At 32.7% G+C, this 26761-nt stretch overlaps 3 protein-coding genes across 4 annotated transcripts in view; all 3 read right to left on the bottom strand.

The window, feature by feature from the left end:
• LOC133175534 (large ribosomal subunit protein eL36-like) overlaps positions 1 to 26761 on the bottom strand; it is a 415093-nt gene that overhangs the window by 162093 nt on the left and 226239 nt on the right. The gene's annotated exons all lie outside the window — the stretch shown is intronic.
• Positions 2935 to 4750, bottom strand: LOC133178188 (kelch-like protein 21). Its single transcript, XM_061312937.1, has 2 exons — positions 4495 to 4750; positions 2935 to 3386 (listed from the first exon to the last, which is right to left on the bottom strand). The coding sequence occupies exons 1-2, from the start codon at positions 4748 to 4750 to the stop codon at positions 2935 to 2937; spliced, it is 708 nt and encodes a 235-aa protein (XP_061168921.1).
• LOC133175523 (BTB and MATH domain-containing protein 38-like) lies at positions 13654 to 25963 on the bottom strand. Its single transcript, XM_061310643.1, has 2 exons — positions 25725 to 25963; positions 13654 to 14287 (listed from the first exon to the last, which is right to left on the bottom strand). Exons 1-2 carry the CDS (start codon positions 25960 to 25962, stop codon positions 13914 to 13916), a joined length of 612 nt encoding a protein of 203 aa, XP_061166627.1. The 5' UTR covers position 25963; the 3' UTR covers positions 13654 to 13913.

The following is a 26761-nucleotide window of genomic DNA, read 5'->3' as shown; positions in this document are numbered from 1 at the left end:
TAAACATTCCTTATATTTACATTTTACAAGTTTAAAAGCACCAATAATATACTCAATATTTGAATTTCTTGCTGCCCTATATCGTTACATTTTTATTAAGTCTCTGTAGCCTCATTGTGACGTCACTTTAGCGCGAGTTTCACCGTGTATATTTCTACGAGTGAGTATACACAAAAATGACTTTCAAATCAATTTCACAGTTAGCTTAGTAGAAAAACACAGCAAATGTAAAAATTGCTAAATAAGTAAGGAAAGTTAGCGATTGAAAACATGAAGGCATCACGTTTATCATATAAAGCTGTGTTGTTAAAGTCTCTTTCTAGTAAAATATCCAAATATGAAAGAGATGTGACAGAATCTGTGTTTTTTTTAATTTCAAGCTTACTGGGATATATTGAGTTGACATATGAATGGAAGTAACTATTGTTAGTTGATAATGCGTTTTCGATATATCAAAATGTCGAGTTGAAGGTCACAGCAAGTGTTTTCGTCTTTTCATGTAGAAGTTTCTGAATAAATTCTGCTTTATATGAATACAAAATAGATCTGTTAACAAGCTAAGGGGGCATGCTAACACATGCATTGGTATTGAAGCTTTTTTTGAATTATCATAAAAGTACGTGCTCTTGTCGAAAAGAAATTGAACATACACTTATGAAAAGATTTTCTTCAGACCAAAGAACGCTATGTTAATTTTCCCCCTTTCATAAATATCGATCGCTTACCTTTCAAATTATTTTCACTAGGCAAGCAAGAACTCGTTCACTAGTGACGAAGTATATTTAGATTTGTGTAATATCTGTCATACGTGCAGTGTAAATATGCACAAATATGCAGAATATTGCATATCTCTGAGTGTTTAGAGTTATCTGTGATGTTTTCCCCAGGAAATTAAAAAAATCCATGTTTTTGCCCCCCCCCCTTTCACTCATTGAATTTATGAAACAAGATATGTATACACATTTTTTTAAATACATTTAAGAATAAGCTGCATTTATTTCATAAATGAATTCCATTACCATGGTAGGATATATATTTGTATGGTGGAGTAAATCTACTCATTGATTCACATATATAGTCTTTTATACCATTGTTACAATTCACAGTTGTTCACGGAATAGTTGTCAATTCATTGTAGACTCATTGCTACGGATAACATACTGAACTCCCCCCCCCCCTCCCCCCCCACAAAAGATTAAGAAACAGAATAACGTTTTCTCAGAGATTTTCGTGTAATTTCCTTATACATGTATCTAATTAAACGCAAACAATATACAACTGCAAAATTCTATTTAAATTGTTGAGTTAGTTTTTAGTTACTAGTGCTGTTGATCACTACTTGTAATAGTATACCAAATTTGGCTAGGTTATGATGATTTTATTCATAATCTTTTTCAGTTTTCTGTTCATCACGTGTCTTACATTTATTTGTCTCAAGAACCTGAAAGTCTTTATATTGCTATCGCTAAACAGGTTTTTATATCTATTTCCGAAAATTTTGAAGAAAAGTCTTTGATCTCATGTACAATATAATTCCAACCGTCTGAAATGTGGATAGCATCCCAACTCCTTTATTTCATTAAGTATTTCCCTTCTTTTTACATATCCCTGTTTGAATGTGCATTGATATTTTACACATACCTATTGAAAGAGGAAATAAATAACAATGCTATATACATAAACTTGAAACAATGACATTTTTTAGCATTAATTTAGATAGATAAAATGCACGAATCACCGCTACAAGGGGATAACTATACTAGGGTGCCCATCATTGAAAATTTGTTAGTCGGACAAGAATCTTGCACTTTCTATACCATAGGACATGACCTTGAGTTACGGCCAAGACACAATGTCTCGAACGTCCTGGCTTGCTTACGTGCTAGTACGAAGTCTTCACGTTTTGCACTTTCAACGTTTTGGGGAAAGTTGAAGTTTTTCACAAATTAGACAAAAGTCTTTGATTTCGGTGGCAACTTCCACTCAAACTATTGTATGTCGCATTTATATTGCGCAACAAATATATGCCTTTTGTAAATTTACTATTTATATATCACATAGGTAGGTTTTACATGTTTGTATAATTAATCACAAGGACAAGAGATGTATTGAATTTAAATTTTGCATATGGTTGATCATCGTAGACAAACTGTATATGTTAACTCATTGAAGAGAAATCAAAAATATACATAAGAAAGGATTAACTCTTCTTCTTTGATCTCGAGGGCTTGTACAATAAATCGTTTGTAGATAACATACATGAAGATAATCACTAAATGAGATTGTGTTTCAGCTTGTCGTCTGTCTCAAAAAGTTGTGATAAAAGTAAAAGACTGAAAAGAAATAGTACATGTATTGTATTTTAAATATGATATATCAGGGATGGCATTACAAAGAATCATTTATAATTAATTCAAAGAATTATAATCTAGAGTTATGCAGGTAGTGAGCTATTTACAGAAAAATTAGGGGGAAATGAGAAAAGGTCTGTTAGTTGAAGTCTATGAAAATTACAGTAAACATGTCCACTCCAAATTGAAAACCACATGCGTACGGGTCTAAGGAAAGTCCATATTAGGGAATGCAAGTCAAATCTTAAATAATACAAAAGTCTTGCGAAATCATTGAGAAAACAATGTGATTCACTGCTTTAAAACGTGGGGCGACTTTTTTTCTTTGAAAGTTGTACTGTGTTTTAAACTTGTGTGAGTTTTTTCATCAAAGTCGCATTGCGTTCCCTTCTAATCGACACTGAAGTACACTTGCATTGTCCACTGTTAAAATAAAACTGATATAAAGGATAATAATGCTAAAAGACGTCAAAAAAGATACGAACGAAGTTTTGTTAAATAAAAATAGTACATGGCACAGTGTATCTAAGTTGGTTACTCACTTTCTATCACATAATGTACCACTTGTATACATCTGAGTAGGCTATGTTAATTTAATAACATAATCTTCTTCAATTTCCTCCTCTTCATTTTTCATTTTTCTTTTATTCATTTCAAGAACCTGAAGTCTTCGGACTGAAATTGCATGCTGGGTTTTCAGATTCATTTCTAAAAATTTGGAACAAATATATTTGGTCTCCTGCACATCATAATTCCACTCTGTGCAAAGAAAACCTTTCTTAAAGTTTTGTTTCTCTTTTCTTTCAAACGTCCTGCCATTGAGAAGATCAAAATCGACATGGCCACAGAATTCTACTGCAGTATCCAGTAACGTATTTAAGTCATATTTTTCGGCCGTTAAGATGTAATCCAGTAATGTCGTTACTGTCAGACCAGTTCCTGGTTTACACATGTCTGTCATAAACTTCTCACAGTCAGCAACAAGAGGAGACTGGTATTCGTGTGCCAAAGGTAGTATCTGCAGTACATTGCTTTCTGAAAGAAAAAAAAAATCATCATATATCGATGAAATGAAACAGTCATGATTTAGGCTTCCAGAAGGCTGATGTTTGTTTTATTTTAACTAGCAGTCAACTATTCAAAAACATTTCTTTTTTGCCTTTAGTGTGGCGGGGGGGGGGGGGGGGCTTCCCAAAACAAATCTGACAAGCAAAAATAAAAAGAACCTAATCAACAATCCAAATCCTGGAATTTGCCAATGCTCGACCTTACAGCGAAAAAAAGTGGGGGTTAACCAGCATCTAAAGGAGGATTTACTATAACAAAATGATATACTTAGAACCCCCACCCCCACCCTCCGTGGCTACAGGCCTGATAAGTCCATTCGTTCTCTTATTTAATCTTGAATAAATGCAAATTTCAGCAGAATTTTTACTTTACCAAAATATAAAGATCTCTAGAACACAATACTTTTCTGAAATCTACCTTAAACAATAATTTTTCACAATAACCAAACTTTAACCCATATGAATAATTCTAAAGTAAGTTCAGTCGCCACGTGGCGCAGTGATTAGAGCGTTAGAGTCGCAGAGTAAGGAGTTGATCCTTACGTCGCCGGTTCGAATCCATCTGAGGGACGTGGAGACTGGTCCATCGGATGAGATCGTAAAAACTGAGGTCCCGTGCAGCAGAAGATGCTGACACGAAAAAGATCCCTCACTGCTTAAAGGCCATAGGTGCCGAATACAGGTCTAAATTTGCAGCCCTCCACCGGGAAGTGGTAGCGTCCCAATATGAGTGAAAATTTTTCGAAGGGACGTTAAACAAACAAACAATTACAAACAAAACAGTAGGTTCAAATTTACCATCGTCCTTGTTTTTTCTCGCCCTATTAATAATTTTCTATCAGTATGTTTAGTAAAGCATTCTCTGATAGGCTAGTGTAACCATTATTTTGCTCGCTTGCATAGTTGACCCAACCCTTGCAGCCTTTCTTTATCAAATTATTTTAGGTGTCCTCTATGGCGTCATAATCGCCGCTTCAAGTCACTGATCGCAAGGTGAATACGTCTTTTAAATCAGGCAAAAACATGAATTGATATTCATTATTTTTATTCAAAGAAATACATACTGATCAATTTACCTGTGATTGCATGTTTCATGTTTGGATAAAAACATCGAAGAAACTCAATAACATCCTTAGCCTTTTTGTTCTTTAGTGTTATCTCTCTTTCAGTACTCTCTTTAAAACTTCCAGAAAACATGGCGCTGAACACTGGTGAATGCTGGGAAAGGACAGCTTTGTTAACGTGAATTTTCTTATCATCTACAAGCAAAGTTACATCTGTTTCTGGAAAACCATCATCGTCAGAGTAACGCTCGCTTTCTGTCTCTGCCATTTCACTAGTGAAAGTGGCCACTGAAATATTATTTTCATGTAACTATTGACTGATAGTATAAATTTATGCGCAATTTCTTAAATTTTTGTGCAGTGTGCTGATGTTTGTTCACTGATTTTTATGACAGTTTTTCTCTTAAGATTAATACATGCAATACATGAAGTACGTGTAACTATGCGTCCTGCATAGATGAAGACCCATAGTACAGGTACATGTAACTGTGTTGTACTTATGTGTAACTCGTATAATCTCAGCTCTCTTCTTTTATTAAACATAAGAAATTAAAGATTACAAAGCTTACCTCGACGAATAATTTCAATAGATATGTACAAGCATCACTCTAAATACTTGTAAGTATTCTGCTTAGTGTGTATCCCTTTTACAGCATTAATGCATGTATGGTTTTGGTAAAATTTAATGTTACTTGGAAATGCAATTGCGCCAAATCTTGGTGCTGTTCAATTGGGTATCGGATGCATCATTTGCCAACAAAGCATCTCAAATATCCCTGGTAGCGTACAGTCACAGATGCATCATCCATATAATTTGATCAGGACAGTGCTTAATATATTTCTTGTAATTGTATTTCTTGTAAATGTATTTCTTTTAAATTTATAGAATATGAAGATAAGAAACAGTAATCAAACTCAAGTTCCATTTGAACAATACAGACTGGAAGCAGAGCAAATACGGACGTCTAAGAACACCAGGGCCGTTTTGCAAAAGAACTTACGATTAAGACCACAAACTTAAGTTGAATGTAAAATTTTGTAGAATTAGTGATTCTGTTTAAAATTGCTAGCATAAAGATATCTTTATAAATTCTTTTTAAAAGTTTAAAACCATTTTTCAAATTAATGTGAAATAGAGAACGTAAAAGCAGCATTAAATTTTGGTCTTAGTCGTAAGTTCTTCAACAAAACAGGCCCCATAGTTGGGAACAGGTGCCATGGAGGAGAGAACATCGCCTATCGACCGGTATCACCCGCTGTTTGCTCTTTGTCATGATCAGTAAAACTGCTAATTCAGTATGAAAATAATGACTTAAGAATTGTATGAAAATGTCACTCAGCATTCGACTTAACGATAGGTTGTATTTGCTAACATTAGGTCAATTATCGATCGTAAAATATGCAAAATGTTGACTTTAATCGAACTGTTGATATCTTTGTATCATCATTTTGTTTGACAATAGCTTGTCTCGATATAGAAATTGTTCGTAGGTAGAGCAAGCTTTTCGTATCGAATAAACGGGAGGCATAAACCACATATACAGGTGATAATGGTTAACTGTCACATAAATAAGGAAAGTAGACGATAGAAAAGCTAAAGTCATCGCGTTTATCATGAAGTTGTATTGTTAGGTTGCCATTTAAGTCTTTTACTAGTGAAATATCCAAATATATGAAACAGATGTGTCAGATAATGTGGTCTATTTTATTACGAATTCAATGGGGGATATCGAATCAAGGTAGGAATGAAAATGAATATTGTTAATTGATAAAACATTTTGATAATTCTAATGTTGAATTAAAGGCCACGGTTTTGAATACATTCTGTTCCATTAAAAAACAAAAATGTCTGCCAACAAGGAGGCGCAATTAAGGAAGCTCTAAACACTGCACACTACAGAGTTCTTTCTGTAAGGTAGTTTTATTGATTTAGAGTGATCTGCCCTTAGAAGAAAAATAGAATAAATGGGAAACTACCGTTAAAGACACAATTTCTGATGAATTAAAGTATTCTTAATATTATGTTAGATCAAGATTAAGTAATTGAATAAATTATTTCCATTAATTTTCCCGATGCAAGTAAACAACAGTGATTTCTGTTCACAAATAGTTCATTGTCTTTGAACATTTTTTCTGCAGAAATAAGGCACGCACCCTATGTTGAAAATGAACCTTTATATGATATATTTTTGTCGAAGTCCAAAAAGCATTTTTCATTAGTGTTTAGAGCTTCCTTAACCCATGGGAATTCAAACAGATTGAGGGAAGACTTGATCTTCAAAACTTCATAGATATTGTCAATCAGACACTCAAGCATTTTTTAAAATAACTTTCGGAGTAATTAAGTATACAATCAGAATGTTTTTTTTTTTTTTGCAAATGACCAGTGAAAGGCAGCTGTCTATGCGATGTAAAAAAGCCTGGACTTTAATTTATCGTGGCTAGGTTGTATAAAGTGTTGAAAAATCGTATGTTTTGATGTTTTTGATTTTGTTAAATTGTTGAAAGTGTTGAAAATGGTACGTTTTTGATTTTGTTAAATTTTGCAATTTCAAATTTCATGAAAGTACCTTGAAGTTTATAAGTATCACAACTTCATAGTGAACATTATTTCAATAGTGGTTGCAACCTGGTTTAGGTTTTGAAATGCATTCAAAACCTCTATTGAAATCATTGTTCCACAGTGAACGTTATTTCAATAGTGATTGCACCCTATGTTTGGTTTTGAAATGCACTTTCAACCACTACTGAAATAATTATTTCAATAGTGAACGTTATTTCAATAGTGGTTGCAACACTGCCTATTTAGTTCAATGAGAGTGAGAGAATCTTCCATAACTTACTAACACAAGTCTTCATAAGGTCCCAGGTACGTGTGAGGTTGATCTCTCAACTGTTTATGGGGAAATATAGGGGAATACGGGTATGAGCTAAGTGGAACTTATCCAACTTATTTGAGCAATGATAAAATGTTACGTTGCTTTAGACACTGCGTGTGTTGGGCGATACCACACATAACATAAAATCCCATATTTTCTTTATTTGAGCTTATATCTATTTTAAATTTGCTATGTTTATTGACAAGAAATGTACCAATAAGAGATATTTTAGAAGAAAGTGTTGATTGTTTTTCACTCTACACAACTTGTCCACAGTCTATGTATATTTTAAGATACGCATTTCGTAGCTTTTTATCTGATAGAGATGAAAATATAAATCCATTGTATAGAAAAAGTTTGATCTTATGAGGGCATCGTTTATAAAAACTTTATTCATGCCAAAACAAGAAATACTGTATTTTCAAAATGTCAGGTCTGAAATCTAAGTAATATATACAGTATAAATATTTAGCATCTCTTTAGATAGAGTTCAAAGACTGTATACAGTGTTTCAATCTAAAGGCATTATATGGTCAAAACCAAATCACTTACCGTAATTTTGTGTTTATAGGTAAGGTATATATTTTAATTGTGAATGGATTTGTAAAAACCCATTTTATCTTGATACTAATGAATGTATTGTATTTAACAAAAGAATGCTCGCCGATAGATAAGAATCGCATAATGGTTTAAATTAAGGATACAGTGCGATACATGAATAGACCAATAAAGGAAAACACATCTTAGGTTTAGTTATAATTTTTAATCAATATAGCTGTTAGAGATATGAAAAATGAATATTGATGAGTATCACAACAATACCATACATATTTCATAGCAGGATTGTGACAGTTAACCCTCCAGTGCAGAGGGAAAGTTCATTTATTTATTTATTCATCTCGATGGATAAATAAGAGGTTAATTTTTGACAGATTACTTAGGAACTATTTTGTAGGAATAAAGCGTGGGGAGCACGGGTTCACACCTGTATTTTTCAAATCAGAAGCATACATTACGATGGGACTCCATATGCATAGAATATGGTTTTAGGAGAGTGTCTAACGATGAATAATTAAAAAAGTTTGTATGAATAATCAGCTAGCTATCCAAATGCATATTTCAGGTAATCATCATCGGTTAAAAGAAAAAAACTCTTCTTAATAATTATATCTATGTGCAAGATTAATTATTGAATGATAATTAAGAACACGATGAGCTGTGACAATTGTCATATTTCTTTTTCTCTTGTGCTTCTTTTCGTGGCGGCTATTAAGCTTACCAGAAGGCTCTTTTTTAACAACTATACTTAAGGTCAGACGACACGTTCCTCAAAAATAGATAAAGTTTCCCAAGAATTTGTCATCGAAGTATTGATACTTTTAACAAGTTTCCTCACAAAAAATTAAGGTACTTTGCCAGGCATTCGTGCAAAATACCAGAGGATTTACTATATAACCCTAATGGAAATCACTACCGCTCAACTTTGACATCACAATCAATGGCACTGTGTGAAAAAAAAGACAGGGACAAAGGGAAAATCAAAGAAAATGTAATAAACAGAAAATTCGCACTCGTAAAAATATGAAAAAATCCTGTCCCACTCGTAAAATAAATTCCATATCCAATTGCAAAATATTGAATATTTTTTATTTATAATTAATTTGGTGTATATTACGAAGAGATACAAAACAGGTATTCGAGCAACCTGTCGTCAGACCTTAAGTATGGACTAGTCAAAAATAGATGACAGTTGTTTCCAGGGTCCATTCGCATTTTTAAGTATGCCATTACAAGGCAGCGTAATGATGCCTCAGCCCCCACATTTTAAAAGCGATAATGGCCTATTCATCCAAGTAAAATATGAGTGTATTTTTGTTATACTATTATTATACAACGAACAATATTCAAGCTCAAAAGTCCATTCAAACAATACAAGCCAGGAGCAGAGCAAACAAGGACCTCTAAAACATCAGAGATGGGATCAGGTGACATGGAGGAGTGAGCATCCCCTGTTAACCGGTCACAACCGCCGTGTGCTCCTTGTCATGATCGGGAAATAACGGAAAATCCGTAGACAATTCAGTGTGGCCTCAATTAATATGAAAAAACGTCAGTCAGTATTCGACTTAGTGATAGATTGTATTTGCTGAAAAGGTCATTGTATCGACCATAGAACTTACGAAATGACGACTGTTGATATTCTTGTTTCATCAACTTAATTGTCAATAACCTACCTCGTTTTAGAAATTGTTCATACGTAGAGCATGCTCTTGCGTATCGAATCAACTGAGAGATATAAACACCGTATACAGGTGATAAGGGAACATTGCTGCATAAGTAAGGGAAGTTGACAATTGAAAAATTAAAGTCATCACGTATATCATAATGCTTTATTATTAGGTTACCATTAACCTCTTTTTCTGGTAAATATCCAAATATGAAACAGATGTGTCAGACTTTGTGCTATCTTTTATTTCAAGCTCACTGGAATATATCCGAGTCGACATATGAATGGAAGTAGCTATAGTTAATTGGTGATGAGTCGTCGATGTATCCAAATGTGGAGTTGAAGGCCACAGCAAGTGTTTTCTTCTAATGTGGAAGTTTTGAATAAATTCTGCTTCATAAAATACAAAAATAGGTCTGCTTTTAACATGCCATAAATACACCGGAGTTGTAATTATTTCCAGTGAATTCAATATTTGTTGCAAAATCAGCAATTTCTCTAATACGTGATTTTTGTAGCTTCAATGAAACTGCTTACAAAATAAAGTAAGAGAATGACTTATTTCTAAGTTTAGTAATTTTATTTCAAAAATAATATTCGTAAAATATTTGTAGCATTCGCTCTGCAACTTATTCATAATAGATAACTTCAAATCTTTTTTCAATACACCATATTTTTCAAATTTTAAAAGCAAGTAACTCTATGAAATAATGATAAAATCCATTTAAGGTAGTACACAATAGATACGAGGGTTATCAAAAAGGTCGTGGACTGATGCAATAAAATTAATACTATGTAGTCGGTGCTTACAAAATTTATAAGGAACATAAAATAACAAAAGTTTAAGAAGTGTTGAAAATTCTAGCTTGATAAGTTGATAATTTACCAAATTATTCTATAATAAAAGAGACATTATATGATCACCCGGCGCAGTCGCCGTTTAGTTTTATGACGTCCGAGAACGAACGTCTTTGTGCTTTAATGCCAGCTCACTCTGCCTACATACATTTATCTTGATGAGATTCCCTGACTTAAACCTGTCTTGTTTTATGACTTTACAATGTCATGAACAGCTGATGTCAATGCATATAATATTGTAAAAGGATCTATACATAGGGAAAAATCCTCACTTGATTATGCCAGCATAATTTGCTTGTCGGAGTTCAATATCTACTACGCATGAGGCATTTGATAACAAATACTCTGGATGCATTTATATTTTATGTCTCTGTAGCGCGTTTAAACATTTCCTAAGTCGATGTCAGTTTTTCCTGAAGTGAAATTTTATAGAATTTTAGACAAAGACAACCTCCCCCTTTTTGACGTCAATTTGAACCCCTTTATTGTTTGGACATTCCATATAAAATTTACGATAAGATTTTATAGAACTTACAGAATGAAGTACAAATTGAACATTTTATGGACCAATACGTTTTATTTCCATTAGTGAACTCTTCAAAATTAGAGGCGCGTTTGGTCGTCTGACTGGGACAGCATGGCGTTGCGGATAATACAAAAAATGCCAATCTCAATCCAATTTTAAATGTTAAATGTATTTGTCATTCCAATTAAGAGTAGAAGAACTAAAAGACATATGTAAGAGAGCGAGGACCCTAAATTTATCATCCATTAATAAAAAATACGACATTTCCGAGGCAAGTATATTGTATTTAGATGTACCATACGATAAATAGATATATACGATCAACAATTATAGATATAAATTGATATCGCTGTCATTCCTACTCTTGATGTATATAAAGTGCACAACAATAAAATATTTCATTTAAATTTTCTTAGGTTCATCGACATTCAACATTTGTTTACATGTTTATGTTATGTTTGTCCCAGTAATCCCGCGAGATTTGTACATTTTCCGACTTTTTCACAAAAGAGCGCACTAAGAAGTATAACTCTTCCATAGTGGAAATACAACGTATTGTGTATACCACATGAGTGAATGAACGGGATTCTTTGGATGACACAAATGCTCATATCCAAAAGAGTTTTTCTCAGTTACATTCGGTAGAAAATACGTCATGTTTGAGGTTGCGCCGTCTTGACAAACTATTGCTTACTAAAACATTAACAATTTATAAAAAAAAACAAAAACAAAACATGATTATAGTTTGTTGTATAGATAGAAAAGATGATGATGCTAATTAAATGTGTAGAAATTCATTGATGTATCTCATTAAGCGGTTTTAATTTTATGGAGCTGGTCCACGAACTTTTTGATAACCCCTCGTAGGGTTACCCCGTTTACCTTAAATTGAATTCTGTTTGAATTATTGATATTTTGTTCTAAGTTCTCTAAAATTTCTATTGATATGCGGTATGAAAGAAATTCATCAACACATTTTTGCCCACATCGTTTGAAATATGGCCTCAGACCCAAGCTTAGTATTAATATACATGTATATACTAGTATATTATATCAAATGTGACATAAGTCGAGAGTTCCAATCGCAGATCGGACTGACTTGGTTATAGAACATGTAAACTAAAACTCATGATATTCCGTCAAGACTCATTAACTTCTTTTTATCCCCGTTTTCACTGAAACTGTGGGATATTAATTTGGGTTTTGGTCCTTTCGTCCGTCTGTATGTGTATCATTCCGTCTGCATTTCGTTTAATCTCAAAAAGTCTTCTAGCTTTTGCAATGAACTTTAATATCACAGCTCCCTATAGCCTAAAAAGACCACTGTCAATGTTTAGGTTAAACTGTCACAGATTAAGGTAAGAAATTCAGACATCCTGTCTGTGTCTAACATTTTTTTACCGGAAGATATCTTAAAAAGCCTATAATTTTATAACACAACTCTCTTGGTTTAAAAAAAACCTCTACTGATTTTGAGGTCAAAAGTCAAAGGTAAAGTTCATAATTTCATGCATTGCAAAAAGGAGTTTCAAGATAACTTTAGTTTTCATTGAGCTTTTCAATGAAATTTAATATCACAACTCCCTCCTTATGACCTTATATAAAAAGACCAATATTAATATTGAGGTTTAAAGATCACAGGTCAAGGCAAGACACTGTCATTGTGTAATACTTTCGTTTCCAGACGATATCTCAGAAAGCGTTTGAGCTTATGTAATGAAATTTATATCATAATTCTCTGTGGCTTAAAAAGACCTCTATTGATTTTGGGGTCAAAAGTCAAAGGTCAAAGTGAGAAATTAACATATTGCAAAATTGGTTTTCAGCCGAAAACTTTAGTTCTCTTTGATTTCCTTAAAATTAAAATTAGTCAATATGATTTCACAAAGACTTTTATTAATTCTGAAGTCAAGAGATCAAAAGTCCAGATCAGAAAACCATACAATGCAAAAAATATTTCCAGACGATTACTTTTTTCTTTCTCCTGTATATTTTTTCAGTTCTTCCATCCTCCTTTTTCCTTAAGCGGTACAAATCTCGAGAATAAACTTGTTTTGCATATGAATACATCTTTACATTAAATGTACAAAAGAGTTTCAAGGTGGAAATGATACTTTTTGTCTCTCAGATCTTTCCTCAAGATAAAAGATTGAAAGGGGATACAGTCTTTCTTCAACTAATGGAAGGATGCCTCGCTAGAGAATTTATTCCTATTTAAAATAAGAAGTACTTAACGTATCTTTATTTGCTATTAATTTCTTGTGTAATATTCACCTTTTTTGTCTCTAAAACCATAAACAGATTATTCTGAGAATATACTGAAATAGCTTTAAATGAATGAACGTTGGATTGTTGATTGACGAAATCAAAATATAAACAGGGGAAATGTGAAATTAATATCATTAACGAACATGTCATTCATTTAGCAGTTACAATTTTTTTTTAAATATATATTGAGATTAGATTGGAGTTTTACAATAATTCTAATGTATGTTCGCGTTTGCATTAGCTAAGATATAGCTTACGATCAAGAGGGGTTTCATATTTTTGAATAGTTTATTCTTTATTTTTTTTTACATACATATTTATTTACATACATCTATAATGCTTGATGAACATTAGATCTCTGGTAAAATGTCCAAATTTTATTTTCCAGAAAACTACAGTTTTACACCTTTATATGAAAATTCTACCTTTACAAGTATGCACCATGTTAACACAGGGGGTATCTCTTAAATAATGTGCTCCATTGAAAGAAAAAGAAAAAATAAATACTTCAATAGTAGGCACATTGTGCCAATTAAGTTGAATTAACCGTTAATAGGGTCCCAGAAGAAGGAAGATCTCTCCAAAAAAATTGTTATTGTAATTGTAATGCTATATCAGTATCATCTGTCAAGACGACTCCCTTCTGTATTTTTCTATTACGCATCTCCAGAGTTTACAATCTGTTTTCGGCTATAAGAAGACGAGTTTTAGGATCTATTCTTAGGTATTTTAAAGCGATGTTTTTGTCAACCGTTTCTGTTTGTTTAGAAGTATAACCAACTGGTATCATACCCCACTCTAATGCATTGTCTTTTTCAAACTTTTTCCCGTTGAGAAGATCGAAATCCACATCGGCACAAAATTTCGCTGCTGTGTCTAGAAACTTTTGTAGATCATATTTTTCGGCTACTAGGATGTAATCTAGTAATATGGTCACGGTAAGACTTGTTTCTGGTTTACACATGCTTATCATAAACTCCTCACAATCAGCAACAAGAGGAGACTGGTACTCATGTGCCAAAGGTAGTACTTGTAGTACATTGTTTTCTGAAAGAGAATCATAATCAATATGTCATCGTCTAATGATCAGACGGGGGACGTCTTTCCATTTACATAAAACTATTTGTTGTGTTTTAATTTGAAGCGGAACAAGTGATCTTTTGATCAGTTTTCTTATTCACATATCAGTGCAGACTTTTCTAAATAAAAAAACAAAATTTATTTATCAGATATCAACGTGAATTCGGCTGATAATTGAAATTCGGTACTGCATCATTAAGTCATCAAAGTTTTTAATTCATTATAACATTAACTAAGTTTGATTTCTTATTTCTATTGTAGCTTGAATTGCCGTAGTAAACCTTATCATTGATTTGTAAATATCTTTAGGTATGAAATTCTTTAACATCCTTTAAAACATCATGCTTATTGACCTATTTTGTGAACTTAATATAATCTAGAGAATGTCATTTACATAAATCTTATTAAAGAGCTGAATAAATATAGCTGAAATGTTTGAAAACTTTTCTGTACTTCAGTCTAGGTAACATTTTAACGATATCTATCCCGAATCGTTTAACTGTGTTTAGCTTTACTACAAACCCTTTCAAGCTGTCCTCATTCATTTGGTACACACTAAATTTTATTGGATGAATATTACTGTTTGTTTGCTTAAATATTGATTAAAATATTCATGGGAATAAGGTAATTCATGATATTGTGCGAAAAGACCATTTTTCTGAGATTTTTATGAAGATTCAGACGGTTGCATGTGCGTCCTTTTGGAAACAAACAGCCCCTATAGTTTAACCTTGAAAATCTAACTTCTTTTCATACAAGTATATATTATATAAGAGTTATAAATCTAATAATTAAGGAAATAAATCTTTTGTTTAATATTTACAAATTACCTGTTATTGTGTGCTGCATATTTGGATAAAAACATCGAAGAAACTCAACAAAATCTTTAACCTTTTTGTTTTCCAGTGTTATCTCCCTTTGAGTGCTTTCTTTAAATCTACCGGAAAACATGGAGTTGAATACTGCAGAATGCTGGGAAAGGACAACTTTGTTAACGTGAATTTTCTGATCTTCTACAACTAGAGTTACATCTGTTTCTGGAAAGCCAATATCGTTGCCCACGTGACTTTTGCATTTCATACGTTCACTAGTACTGTATCAAAGATGAAATAAATAATATTATTTTGTTGCTTTCATTGTCGGCATTGTTAAGTTTTCTCAGAAGGTACCGAAGATGTCATTTTTTGTTAAGTCTAGCAAAAAAAAAGTTTAATCAATTGAAAGGTATTGGTAATAACTATTTATCAGCTGTTTTTGATGACAAACTGCAAACCTAGTCATAAAACAGGACAGTAGACTTTTAAAATCAAAATGAAAATTTATTAAGTAGACAAGAATCTTGCACTTTCAATACACGTGGCCTTCTCTTTGACAAGATCTAGATGACCTTGGGTTCCAACCAAACCATAATATTTAGCCATAGCTAATATTCTTTATACAAGTATAAAGTTTTCATATTGTTGAATTCAAACATTAAGATGAAGAACGTTGTGCTAAGGTACGAAATGTCAGACAGATATACAGCGGATTATAGACAAAAAAAGTGATTTCGTGGGCAGGAAAACTAGGATATTGTCACTTACCTTCGGAGTGTGCAATGTAGATATAATTATGCCTTTTATAAATACGCTTTGTATATGTCACACATGTATGCACGTATTTAAATGTCTGTTTAATTTCTCATAAAGGCATAGAGATGAATCAAATTTAAAGTTTGCATAAGATTATCCATTAAAGACAACCTGTACACGTTAACTTGTCGAAGAGAAATTAAAATGAACCTTTGAAGAAACTATGTCTCCTGCAGACTAAAGAGTATGGCTTAATTGTCGTTCCTTTTCATTGATATCGATTGCTTGCATGTCTGATCTTTTTGGAAAAGAAAAAAAAAACACTAGAGAGACATAACAAGGAGAGCGTTACGATGTATCATTTAAGATTATAAAAATAAAAATAACAAAATCAGAAAAAGCAAACATATAAAATCCACTATTGGCTATAACTTAGAGATTCTAAAATCCTTCGTCAAGAATTTAAGAAAATATACATATACATTTTATACTTTTCTTTCATATCATTTTTTACTCCCTTCTCAAGATCTTCAGTTTATTTTCAACACAAACACCTACCTTTTCATAAATTGAAAAATGGTCCGAAAATCAATCGCTTTAACAATAATTAATTTTTAATCTATGATTTCTCTTTAATTTGATAAATTGTTTTAAAGTACTTTAAAGGTGTATATATAGGATCTTCCATGATCTGTGGTTGGATAAAAATCATATCCAACCACAAATCATGGGAGATTCTTTTTATCACATGTTTTAAACATTACTATGTTCTAGAAATTTTTTATATACGAGTGTCGTTCAATAATAATGCAAAATGCGATCTTAAAATAAGAAAAGCACAAGAAGCAGTTTCTTCATATTTATGATTACTCAAAGTATTCCCTGTTAACCTTAATACATGTCTAATGTTTTTATACCCATGACCAGAAACCTCAGCATGCTCATCTTTAGGGACGCCCAAAAGACACTAATAAATAAAACTCTCAATGACATACATTGAATTGTAAAGTCGTCTTTTGATTTTTTTCTTGAGTTTTTGGAATTTAAAAAAATCTCACAATGACTTAGAATATGGAGGATGGCTAATTATAAGCTCCGCGTAAAAGTTCTTTTCTTCAAAATATTTCGTTTACATCTCCATGCTTATTTGCAGCAGCGTTGTAAGACACAAGAAAATTAACTCCGGGACCGGTATTTGGACTTCCCTCACAGAAAAACTGAAGAACTTTTCTCGATGCAATTTCAACATAAAAACATCCATTGATTTTCCTACCTTGTGTAGGTTCATGTATTACGGACCTCTTGACTAATGAGAAAACCTGTATAAAAATGTTTGGAGCTCTGACTTTTCTTTGCAATAATAAAACGACAGCTTTCTCCCTGGTTCCACTTCTTATTATTGTTCTTCCTTTTTGGCTGTAAAAAATGTACCAATCTTTTAACACCTATTGCCCAAGTTTAGCATACCTTTTTGTAATAATATTTATTTTTTGCTAGACCATTGACACATTTAACGTATCTTTCCTCTTAGCCATGTGTAAGGAAATAAGACACCGTCTGATAAAGAAATATTTTTAGATTCATATTTCATTTGTCAGAAATCTATAGACTGTGATGATGAATTGTTTAATGTCTTAATAATTCTTTCACTGTAAATCTGGCATTTATAAATATCATTTTGGTCACAGTATCGAAATGTTTTTGGTGTACCTACAGATTTTGATCAACCAGTTCGACTGCAATCTTTTAACACTCCATTTCCATTGTTGGATTTCTTAATCCATCTGAACACTGTATTGTTTTAAGGCCTGTCTTTCCAGATATCAAAACCAAATCTTTCAGATGGATTCTTCAGCGATTTTTGTAACGAATCGCAGTTTTTACAAACGCCCTCATTTTCATCTTCTTGGAGGAGACCATTTTAAAACAGTTTTTCGGCTCAGTGTAGTGTAGTGACATTGCTTACTTTAAAAATAAATTTCTTTCCGAAGGGAGTAGAAAAAGGCATGCGGGTTTTGGTGATTGAGAAATTTTAAAAAGTACTTTTCGACTGTGAAAAAATAAAAGTAATTGCTTCTACATTTATTATGAAAAACTGTATGTTGCATTACTTATTCTCGTATGAATCCACATTATTTTACTTCATCACTTTCACGCACAACCCATTGTGACGTCACAGCACGGTGGGATATGAAAAAATATCCAATGAATGATATCCACGGGATAAAGGGTAAACATGTGATAAATATACTTTTCCCACTATACTCACTATACTTGTCAACTTTTAAGATTTACCACATTATTACCTTTAAATATTTTTTCTTTTGAAAAAAAAAAGATTAAAAAAAATATCTCTCGAGTAGATTTTTTGTGTCATTTTAAATACTATTGGAGGTTATTCTTATAAGGATATTCACATGGTTGTACATGTATGTGTACATCGCTATGATACGTTGATTCTCCGTTACTTTTCCTTCTGTTCCCTATTTCTAGAGTTTTCACTCTGTTTTCAGTATAGCAAGACGATTTTTAATGTTTATTCCTGTTATTTGTTTATATTGTTGAATGAAATTTTGTGAGCAATTGGAGGGTAGGGCTGGTCCATAAGATTTTATTGATAAATAAAACTTTAGAGTTATTTCGTCCATTCATAGGGTATGGGATGGAAATACAAAACTAAAAACTAAGAAAAAATTTTAAAAAGAATTCCTGATTTCCTCAGAGAAGTGGGTTTATTTCATAGGATGAGTTAGATGGTTCAGTATCACTTCCTAATCAATGTTGGTCTGTATTTTGTATTGTAGCAAACTGCATAAGCACAGTCTGGTGATGAAGTTGGAAAGAACATTCAAGCTTTCATGAAATGTTTAGTTTTTTCCGTTTGTCATTGTTTGGACTCAATATACGATTTATTTTCATATGCTTCAAAAGCCTTTAAGGACTCAAATATGTTCTTGTTTAATTCATAGAATTTAAAAATTTTCATCACGTACACATGTCTTTCCAAACAGCTCACTATAATGGATAAAAGAAAAAACCCATTTGATTGCAAAAAGGTCATTTTACTTCACCTTCTCAATCCTAAATAGATTGCAATAAATGAAATTTATATTTGAAGTTTTTATAACAGCCATTAAAAGAAAATGTTTTTCGATATTATATAACAAACAGAAACGTCCCCATTTGCATGATAATGATACAATTCGGGTGGCGTTGCATTGTCTATCATATTTTAAGGCTAAAATCTACGAAAATCTGTTTCAAAAATTCAGAGATAAGAATTATATAGGGAAAAAATTGTGTACAAGATTGAATTTCCCATTTCAATTAAATAAAAAGTCAGTAATCATTTTTTTTATTTTTTTTTAATCTACTTACAATTTGGCTTACAATTTGGTCATAATCAGCTGGGACCCATCAAATCATTACAGTTCTAAGTAGGTGTTTTAAGTAAAATATCGGTAGTGTTTACATTTAAACATTGTAGAATAAAATTTTATTACCATTTTATTACTTATTTAAAAAATATTGTAAGAGAAACAGAAGTTCCAGATACTGTAATAGTGATCATCTATGAGATTTATCACTTTTGTACCTATAAATTATGTGTTCCATTGAAAAAAATATATATGCTAGAAATACTGTAAGAGTAGAAGACGTTGTAAGAGTTTAGTTTAATGTTTTTACTTGAAAAGGGCCAGAAAGTTTTTTTTTCCAAAAATATATTTATATAATTTAATTTTGTTTGTATTCTAGCCTCTGATTGGTTAATATCCAAAAAGGAACACAAATTATTTCTGTATAACCTGGTTTGGTATGGGGACACACCCCCCTGACAACCAGCTGAATCATCTGTATCCATACAATCCTGTCATTTCCAGTCCTCGGGATTCATGGAAAATTCCAGATTTAATAAATGTATCTTTAACTTCAAACAATAATTCGATCTTACCACATGTAAACAAACAACAAGGCTGCTAGGCCTATGTATCAGTTTTTACCTCCCCTCGCTTCCCATCACTTCCGTTACTTCCGTTACTATGGTTGTATTATTGAGCGGCAAATTTGAACTAATAAAAAGCAACGAAATTTTACACCCATAGTTATTTAATGATTTTAAAATTAAATTATAAGGAATGACTCTAATTCTTGGCCAAATTATTCGAGTATAACCTGGTTTGGGTCAGTTTACGCTGTTTTATAATCCGCTTCGCGGATTATAAAGCGTAAACTGACCCAAACCAGGTTATACTCGAATAATTTGGCCAAGAATTAGAGTCATTCCTAATATAATTGTAATGCTATATCCCTATCATCTGACGAATCTCTTCTTCGTTTTTCTATTAAGCATCTCCAGCGATTGCAGTCTATTTTCAGCTATAGCAAGTCGAGTTTTAGGATCTATTATTGAGTATTTCAAAGCGATTTTTTGTCAACTGTTTCTGTATGTTTAGGAGTATAATTACCAAACATGGAACCAAAATCTGTAGACTGTGCTATTTCAATCTTTTTTCAATTTGAGAAGATCAAAATCCAGGAATGCACAAAATTTCACCGCCGTGTCTATAAACAATGCCAGGTCATATTTTTCGGCTGCTATGATGTAATCCAATAATGTCGACACTGTCAGACCAGTTCCTGGTTTACACGTCTGTCATGAACTTCTCGCAATTATCAACAAGAGGAGACTGGTAATCGTGTGCCAAAGGAAGTATCTGCAGTACATTGTGTTCTGAAGAATATTATTTACAATTTGCTACAATAATTTTATCTAAACTGATAAATTTATCGAATTTATTTATGAAAAAGTATTAATAGCGCTTCTGGTAAGGTGGTATTTGCTTTGGTTTAAGTCAACTGTTTAACACTAGACTGCGATTCCTTTGTTAACCTTGCAGTATATGAATTTGATCAGCAACAAAAATATATCAGTTGGAATTTAAGTTTCTTTGGAAGAAGATTACATTTGATATAGAAATAAAATATGGGAATTTTTGCAAAATTTCTGAATTAAAATCAATAGATCAGAGTTCTTTGAAACATTAAAATATTATTAAAAACATACTATTACGCTAAAATACATGTAAGTAACATTTTAATAAAACACGAATATGCTTTAAAGATAAACCAGCATCTTTCAAATTGTCGCATATTTTTTTTTTATCTGAAGTTTATAAAACAATTAAAAGACACAGAAACAAATATTAGATTATTTTGACAATAACAAAAAGAGCCCAATTTACCTGTAATTGCAGACATCATGTTTGGAAAAAAAACATCTAAGAAACTCAACAACATCCTTAGCTTTCTTGTTGTCAAGTGTGATCTCTCTTGCAGTGCTTTCTTTGAAGCTTCCAGAAAACATGGTGCTAAATACTAGTGAATGATGGGAAAGGACAGCTTTGTTAACGTGAATTTTCGTATTTTCTACAACTAGAGCATCATCTGTTTCTGGAAATCCAATATCATCAAAGTCGCCAAGACTCTCTGACTCTGACATGTTGTATGTTACCTATATCTAAAAGAAAAAAATGTATAACAATTGATAATAATAGTATCTGTATCTGCTTTAGTTCATACGATTCCAGGATTGTTCTGGTCCGTTTAAGGAACAACTTAGAGTCTTCCTCTTCAGATAAATACATATAATATATACAAGATCTCTACATAAAACACGGGTACATTTACCAAGATTAGATCGACAAACGATTTTTATACGTGAGTCAAAGTCTCACACCAAATGAATGTTCTGGTAGTATGTATTCCTAAAAGATAAATTCAACAAGCATACAAGTTTGGTCTTGGTTGGATTTATAATTCATTTGGAATGAAAAACATGCTCAAAAACTTTTTATATAATAGACGCAGTACATAAAGCAGGTCTTGAAGTGTATCAACAGACAACATCCATACAAGTTTGGACCAATGAGGATGTATAATTACTTTGGAATTGAGGTACTTCAAAACAATGTGTACAATCATTGTAAAAATGTGGGTCAGATACATACATCATTCGAAAACTGTTTAGTAGTGTGCATCCATAGATGCATTAGCCAAGTAACTTTATTCCGAGTAGTGTCTATAATTACTTCAATATAGATGAGCTCAAAAACTTTAATCTATTCCGTTATCAATTGTAGCATTCACGGCATGTCTAATCGTGTTCATCCCTAAATGAATTACTAGTATCCCAGCAAGTTTGGTCCTAATAGGACTCAGTTACTTGGGAAAGACTTATCCGAAAATTATAACAGGGTCACTCATCTGTAAAATGTAGGTTAGCTGTAGCATCCGAAGTCTTGTAATGTGATCCCTAGGATACACCAGACATGCAATCTTTAGTCAGAAAAGACCCTGCAGTTTCTTTTGGAATGGACCCCATTAAAAATACGTCAAATGCAGAACCTGAAACAGGCCTGGTAGAGTGCTTCTCAAAAATGCATCATTCATACAATTTTAATCAGGGTAGAAGTTTTAGTTAGATGTGAGAATGCCTTCCCCCATAAACTTTTTTACATAGTCACTCCATCCGGAAAATGTTGGTAAGATAATGAAATACCCTTAGTAGGACTGGTAGTGTGCAATCCTAGATGCAAGGTGAATGCAAGTTTGGACCAGCTATCGGATATGTTTGTTTGTTTATTGTTTAACGCCCCTCTCGAGAATTTTTCACTCATATGGAGACGCCACCACTTGCCGGTGGAGAGATGCAAATTTTGACCTGTACTCGGCACTCAGGGCCATTGAGCAGTGAGGGATCTTTTTCGTGCCAGCACCTACTGCGTTACGGGACCTTGGTTTATACGGTCTCATCCGATGGACCGGTCTCCACGTCCCACAGTGGGATTCGAACCCGCGATGTAAGGATCAACTCCTTACTCCGCGTCTCTAGTGCGAACGTTCTAGCCACGCGGGCGACGCTATCGGAATGAACTTGCTCCCAAAAAGTTTTAATCTCAACGCTGACACCATGGGTAATGCATAAGCTTATCTCAACTTCTCATACCTTAAAGCTATGTAGGGTTTTTTTTAAATAAACGTCCATCCATTGAAATGCCGTGGTTTGCAATTTGAAATTGCTCAACAGAAACGGAAAATAAACAACGATTTTTTTAAATAAATGAAAAAAAATATTATAATAGTCTGAAAAATGTGGCAACTTTTTATTATGCAAATTTTGGAGATTGTCTTTGGACTCTAGATGTCACAATATGATAGAAAGTACGTATCTAAAAGAACTGATGTATCAACAAACGAACCTTTTAACCCCCAAACTTTCAAGGCGTGGTTTGAATAAGTTAATTCAAAATTGGTTCAACACAAAATCAGAAACTTCTCTAATTCGTCAGTTTATGAAATTGAATGAAATACTCACCCGCAAAATAACTCATTCTCTACAATATTCTTCTATAATTTATATAATTATTTTTTTTTAAATTTGTTTGCTATTATTTGTAATAATAGAAGTACATGCCCCTGCTTTAAGTCCTAATCTATTGTTTCAATTTATTCCAATGTTTCAAGATTGTCATAATTTTTAGAAGTAAGTACTTCGCGGTTTATAAAGCGTAAACTGTCCCAAGTTACGTGATATCGTATAACATAGGTAAAATAAGCTTCATTCCTTAAATAGATAGTATTTTCCTCAGACTAAAGAACGCTACGTAAATGTTCTTCTCTTTCATAAATATCGATCGCTTGCTCTTCAAAACATTTGTAGAAAATAATGTGGGACTACCTTGACAGTTGAAGTGTATTTTATTTTATAGAATATCTGTCATACATGTAAGATTAAACTGGACAGACATGCAGAATATTGCATACAGACGAATGATCATTAAGAGTTATCTATATATGCTGTACATGTATATGCTGTTTATGCTGATATGTCAAACGTGTCATAAGACTTATCATTGTAACAGGTCATTGCACCAGTTACATTCAGGGAAACATCCGTGTAACGCAGTGGTAAGATTTAGTCGTGGAGTAAGGAGAAGATCCTAGCCTCGTGGGTTTGAATCCCACTACGGGACTTGGAGACCGGTCCTTCGGGGGCTGGTGCAAAACAAATTTCTCACTGCTCAATACCTAAAGCCCTGAGCACAATTCTAAATTTTCAGCATTTCACTAGCAATTTTTGTTACCCCACTATGAAAAGGAAAAATGGTAGTTCACCATAACCGCTTCATTGCAAAAAATTCAAACTTATTACCGCTACTTTTTTTTCTTCTAAATTTGGGTTGCTCATTACCACTTTATCTTACTTATAAGACGATTGGAGATTAAAACACTTTACCGCTACAAACATAAATATGCCTTTGATCATATCGATGACACAGAATGTAAGCTCTATTCAATATAATTATGTAGTCTGAGTATAGTGTATAATTAAGTATGACTTCTATTCAATATAAATTGTGTAATTCATTCAGTCTGCAAGCTGTAGTCGGAATTCAATAAGACTTTTAAAAATTCTTAAGTGTGGTAATGAAGTGTACCCATTGACAAAATTTCAAGTCACCTGCGCGGCGCAGTGGTTAGAGCTTCTGTCCTTAAGTCGCGGTGTATGGAGCTATCCTTACATCGCCGGTTTGAATCCCAATGTGGGTAGTGGAGACGGGTCCTTCAATTGAGACTGTATAAACGGAGGTCCAGTGATACAATAGGTGCTAGCCCTAAAAAGTTCCCTAACTGCTCAAGGTCCTAAGTGCCTAGTACAGGTCTAAGTTTGCAATCTTTCACTCATTGTCAAATGGCAGCTTCTCTTTAAGAGTGAAAAATTCTCGAAAGCACATTAAACAAACAAAATAAAAAAACAAAACAAAACAAAGGAAGTACTGTGCAAAACACAAGCAAATAAAAAGAACTGGCTGTAAATTTTACAATTCTATAACAGAAAATTTATATCATGAAAGTAAAATAAATCAAATAAACCATGTAATATAAAATTTGAGAAAAAAAGACCCAATTTTGTTTACTTGTAATAATCAACTTAAAAATAATAATATTTTCAATCTGATAAGTTTGTTAAATCATTTAAAGGTGTAAAATTACTCCTCAGTACATGTATGCAGCGCGAAATATTGCGCTATGACAATTCAAACTTTTTTAAAAGTTCAAAATTTAATTTCAGACATTTTTAGACACACAGCAATTTTAAATACTGTTTTAAGATAGCAATTTTTAAGTACCTTTGCATAATGTGCTATACTGAAAAAAAAAATTGATAGAAATACCTCAAGAGTAGATTTTTGCGTCAGCTTAAAAATTGTTTGAGGTTTTTCTTAAGGAAAAAAATCATATGAAACTAAATATATGTCTATATCAGTATTTTCTATTGAGTCTCCGTTCTTTATCTTTCTATTACGCATCTCAAGAGTTTTTAGTCTGTTTTCTGCTATAGCAAGACGAGTTTCAGGATCAATTCTTGAGTATTTTGATGAGATTTTTTCGTCAATCGTTTCTTTATAGTTGACATTCTTGTAAAACTGTTTTCTATCAAACGATTTTCCCTTGAGAAGATCGAAATCTACTTCGCCACAGAACTTCGCCGCCGTGTCTAGAAACTTCTTTAGGTCATATTTTTCGGCTGCTAGAATGAAATCCAGTAGTGTTGTCACTGTCAGATTTGTTTCTCGGCAACACATACTTTGCATGAATTTTTCACAATTACTAACCACGGAGGATTGGTACTCGTGTGCCAAAGGTAATATCTGTAACACATTTTCCTCTGAAAGAAAAAAGTTTAAAAAAAATATCGTAATAGAAACAGTGATCATTTCAAATGAGAGAACTTATTTTTGAAGGAAAATCGTATATACAGCATACATTACTTGTTAGTGTATGATTCATGTTTGGATAAAAACATCCGAGAAAAGCAACGAAGTCCTTAGCCTTTTTGTTATCCAGCGTTATGACTATTGTACTGCTTTCTTTAAAGCTTCCAGAAAACATGGCATTAAACACTGGTGAATGCTGGGAAAGAACAGCTTTGTTTACGTGAATTTTCTTATCTTCTACAACTAAAGTTACATCTGTTGCTGGAAATCCAATATCGTCATCACAATCCATACTTTCTGCCTCTGCTCTTTCATACGTTGTATCTAAGAGTAGCTTAAAACATTTTAATTTTATTATGACTGCGTTGAGGTTTGTTCAATGATTTTCCGACAGTCATACTCTACAGATTAATTGATACATGCAATACAATGTAATTAATGCGTCCCACCTAAATGAAGACCAATGAAGTGTACAGGTATGTAATTGCGTCGTACTTATGTGTAACTGATATAATCTCAACAGTTCTATTTAGCATACAATGATTACAAAGCTCAACTCAACGAATAAAATTAATAGATAAATAGGCCTACTAGATAAAAGTGCTAACGCACCACTTAAAGCTTGTTATTATCGGTTGTTAAATTGAACATTTGCCTAATCGGCACTAGTGCATCTAATATGGCATCCCAATAAAGTGGAATTGACAAATGTCTTAGTGTTATGAAAGACCCTTAAATGACCTTCTTGCCCGAAAACGAATTTTCCACTTACGCACTGCTTTGCCCAGATATGAAGATGTTGATTGCCAAGGGTGGTCCGGGAGGTTTGAACAGAATCAGTCTCTTTGAGTAGTTGAAAATCAAATAAAAAATCAAGCGACTATCCAGTGCCTTGGTATCCATACCGATTCCACTTCCTGGTTTCCCCAATTTTGCCTTAGTTTTGTGGAACAGTTTTGAAATTTCATGTGATGACTAGTTAATGCAGTTGCTATCTATCTAAAAAACATTTTCATGATTGTTAATCCACTTGCAACAATTTTTCATAAGAAAAAAGAATAATCTTTAAATTATTTTATTTATATATATAT

This window comes from Saccostrea echinata, unplaced genomic scaffold, assembly GCF_033153115.1.
Source record: "Saccostrea echinata isolate AGI-Se365-2 ecotype Australia unplaced genomic scaffold, CSIRO_AGI_Sech_v1 ptg000002l, whole genome shotgun sequence".
Taxonomy (NCBI): Eukaryota; Metazoa; Mollusca; class Bivalvia; order Ostreida; family Ostreidae; genus Saccostrea; species Saccostrea echinata.
The sequence above is the reverse complement of the archived record's forward strand: the minus strand, read 5'-3'. Positions and strand labels throughout refer to the sequence as shown.